Source organism: Mizuhopecten yessoensis, unplaced genomic scaffold (assembly GCF_002113885.1).
Source record: "Mizuhopecten yessoensis strain PY_sf001 unplaced genomic scaffold, ASM211388v2 hete_36090840, whole genome shotgun sequence".
Taxonomy (NCBI): domain Eukaryota; kingdom Metazoa; phylum Mollusca; class Bivalvia; order Pectinida; family Pectinidae; genus Mizuhopecten; species Mizuhopecten yessoensis.
Genome location: NW_018483737.1, coordinates 1 through 2,533, shown reverse-complemented (window position 1 = coordinate 2,533; position 2,533 = coordinate 1). Strand labels below are relative to the sequence as shown.

Below are 2,533 nucleotides of genomic sequence, written 5' to 3'. Positions count from 1 at the left end.
AGAGTAACATTGGATTATGGGTAATAAGAGGTAATATAAGAGTAACATTGGATTATAGGTAGTTATAGATGTAAGAGTAGAAATAGTATTTTCTGGGTGTTCGAAGTACGAAGGAAAGTTTTAGGTAAGATAAATAATTAAATTTATAAAACAATGATTTCTCTCACAATGTTCTTCTGTAATTTTACCTATTATGTTTGTGTTGCTACAGATGTGTAGGATCCTCCAGCACCTGTGTAACCTTCAGCTGAGACACAGAGTGGAGTCCATCATCTCCTTCTCAGACCAGTTTGTAGGGGACTGTCAAAACGTTAGTATGACCAAATCAAATCATAGCAGCAGCTTTTATGGCAATTTTATTCTAATCTCCATATACTGAATTTTGGTCAGTGGTTTAAAGAAAAAAAAAGTGAAATTGCAATTTAAATACTTGAATTAAATTGAGTTGTTATTGGTTGACTTATAAAAATGAAGCTGAGATCTCTTTAGCGTTGGCTTTTTATGTAGAAGTGATACTTATGTTAGACTAATGAAAACTACTGCCTGGTATTGTACAGGATCAGCTGAGGCGATACCAGGAAATCAAACAGTCCAATCTGTCATCTGCTGTAACAGCCAGGATCACCAAAGAGTTCCGATGTCCACCTCATGAACAGGTAGGAAAAAGAAAATTAGAATGCTCCCAGAAAATGTCACTAATACTGGAATAAAGATAAAGGTGCATTCATTACACATTGCTTACTGGATGTTATGTGCTTTACTTGTCGGTATAAATATAGTAATATACAAATATATACATGTAGTGTTAAAACCCGTCTAATAAGGTCACATAAGTGACCTTGACCTTGTGCTTATTGAATCAGTTGTGGTACAAGACAAACTCTCTAGCCATCCTACACATTTGATAAATTTAAAAATTTGATTGAGTTATCTTCAGAAATTTAAAAGTTATGGCCCAGAGAATTTATTTGACCATTGACTTCAATGTGACTTTGACCTTGAGTTTACAGATCCAATTGTGGTTTGCGATACACCTCCTTGCCATCCTACATTTATCCTCAACATTTCATTGAGCTATCTTGAAAGATACAGAAGTTTAGCCTTAAACAAAACAAAAAATATATTCCCCAATTTGTTTCCTAGACAGCATACAAAGTTGTCAATTATGCTGACCACAGGCTGAGCATTGATATCACATAATAAATCTTAATCACCTGTAGGTTTTATGGTTGTATTGTTTGAAGCAGAAACATGGATAAACCAGGGTCTGTATTCTATAAACATCTGAAGCTTGTACGTGTAGCTCTTAACATATCTTTGTCTTTACTGGGCGTTTGACTCCATTAGATGAGGAACTTGCTGGCCTTCAAGACTGAGGAAGATGCTGACCCTAACATGCCTTGTCCGTGCCGAGAAGACCTGAAGGACAGACTGGTGACTTTCCATGAAAACCTGCTCAATCACTGCGCCATGCCTACCAAGCCAGAGGACAATGAGGGTGGGGAGATGTCACCAGAGGAACAGGTGGCACAACCATCTTCTACTGTGGGAGAGAAACTCCTTAAGTTGGTATGGAAGTCAAAGGAGGAGGAGCAGAAGCCAGAAGTGTCCCAGCCGACGGATGGTAAGATAGGTAATGCATGTGTGTTTTCACAGCGATTTTGTGTACTCACCGCACGCCTTAGGCATAGTGGTAGTCAGCTGGCCAGCAGCAAGCTAGCTTTGTGATTAGAGAGCCAACTCTGCACCTGCTTTGATGAATTATCAACACTGCTGTCTTGATCATTCAAAGGCTTGGACTCTATACCCAACTTCAATCAAAGGCTTGGATCACCTGGAGCTTCACTTATGCACCTGCACTGGTATTTCACATTGGCTTTTTCTCAAAGAAATAGTGTCACTTTCAAAAGCTAGATGCAAATTTTCACTGATACCAAGTAAAGATTTCAATAATATGTCTTTCTCTATTTTCATATTTCTTATCTAGAAAACTATATTTTTGCACCTTATAGAAAAGCACCCTAAAAATTGAGTCTGAACTGTCTTAATTATCAAAATGTGAATTTCTTTTTCATATCACATTTCAACATCAGCATGTGTTAAAAAATTTAATCTGCAATAGAAAAATTAAACAGTTTATTTTAGTAGATATTTTACACTTTGTTCTGGATTGACGTATACAATGGTGCTTAACTTTCCAAAAAAAGCTCCGACCTCATTATTTAAGTCTTACCTGTGTAGACCAAACAGAATTTCCCTAAGCTTTGCAGGTGTACACAAAATATCTCAACGGAAATTAGTACAATCTACAAATTTCTTCTGTTCTTGGTGAGCTCTTTCTTAATATGTCGTTAGTAGCATTTTCTAGATGATGAAACAGATCATTACTGCAGAGTTGAACCATGTAAAACTAACCAAACTAGAATACATAGAATTGATAGTACTTAGTGAGCTATGATAATATAGACCAGATTTATGCTGAATTGGCTAGTATAGACTGGAGCTATGCTGTGTGGGATAGTATAGACTGAAG

The 2,533-nt window shown here is 36.8% G+C and overlaps 1 protein-coding gene across 1 annotated transcript; it reads left to right on the top strand.

The window, feature by feature from the left end:
• The first annotated feature begins 190 nt into the window (after positions 1-190).
• LOC110444311 (ryanodine receptor-like) lies at positions 191-2,014 on the top strand. The gene is made up of 3 exons (XM_021488700.1): positions 191-310; positions 558-656; positions 1,348-2,014. Exons 1-3 carry the CDS (start codon positions 194-196, stop codon positions 1,726-1,728), a joined length of 597 nt encoding a protein of 198 aa, XP_021344375.1. The 5' UTR covers positions 191-193; the 3' UTR covers positions 1,729-2,014.
• Positions 2,015-2,533: the final 519 nt, after the last annotated feature.

Coding starts and splice junctions, on each gene's coding strand:
- LOC110444311 (XM_021488700.1), top strand. CDS start 194: ATGTTTGTGTTGCTACAGATGTGTAGGATCCTCCAGCACCTGTGTAAC. Junction 311..557: donor TTGTAGGGGACTGTCAAAAC/GTTAGTATGACC, acceptor GGTATTGTACAG/GATCAGCTGAGGCGATACCA. Junction 657..1,347: donor GATGTCCACCTCATGAACAG/GTAGGAAAAAGA, acceptor TGACTCCATTAG/ATGAGGAACTTGCTGGCCTT.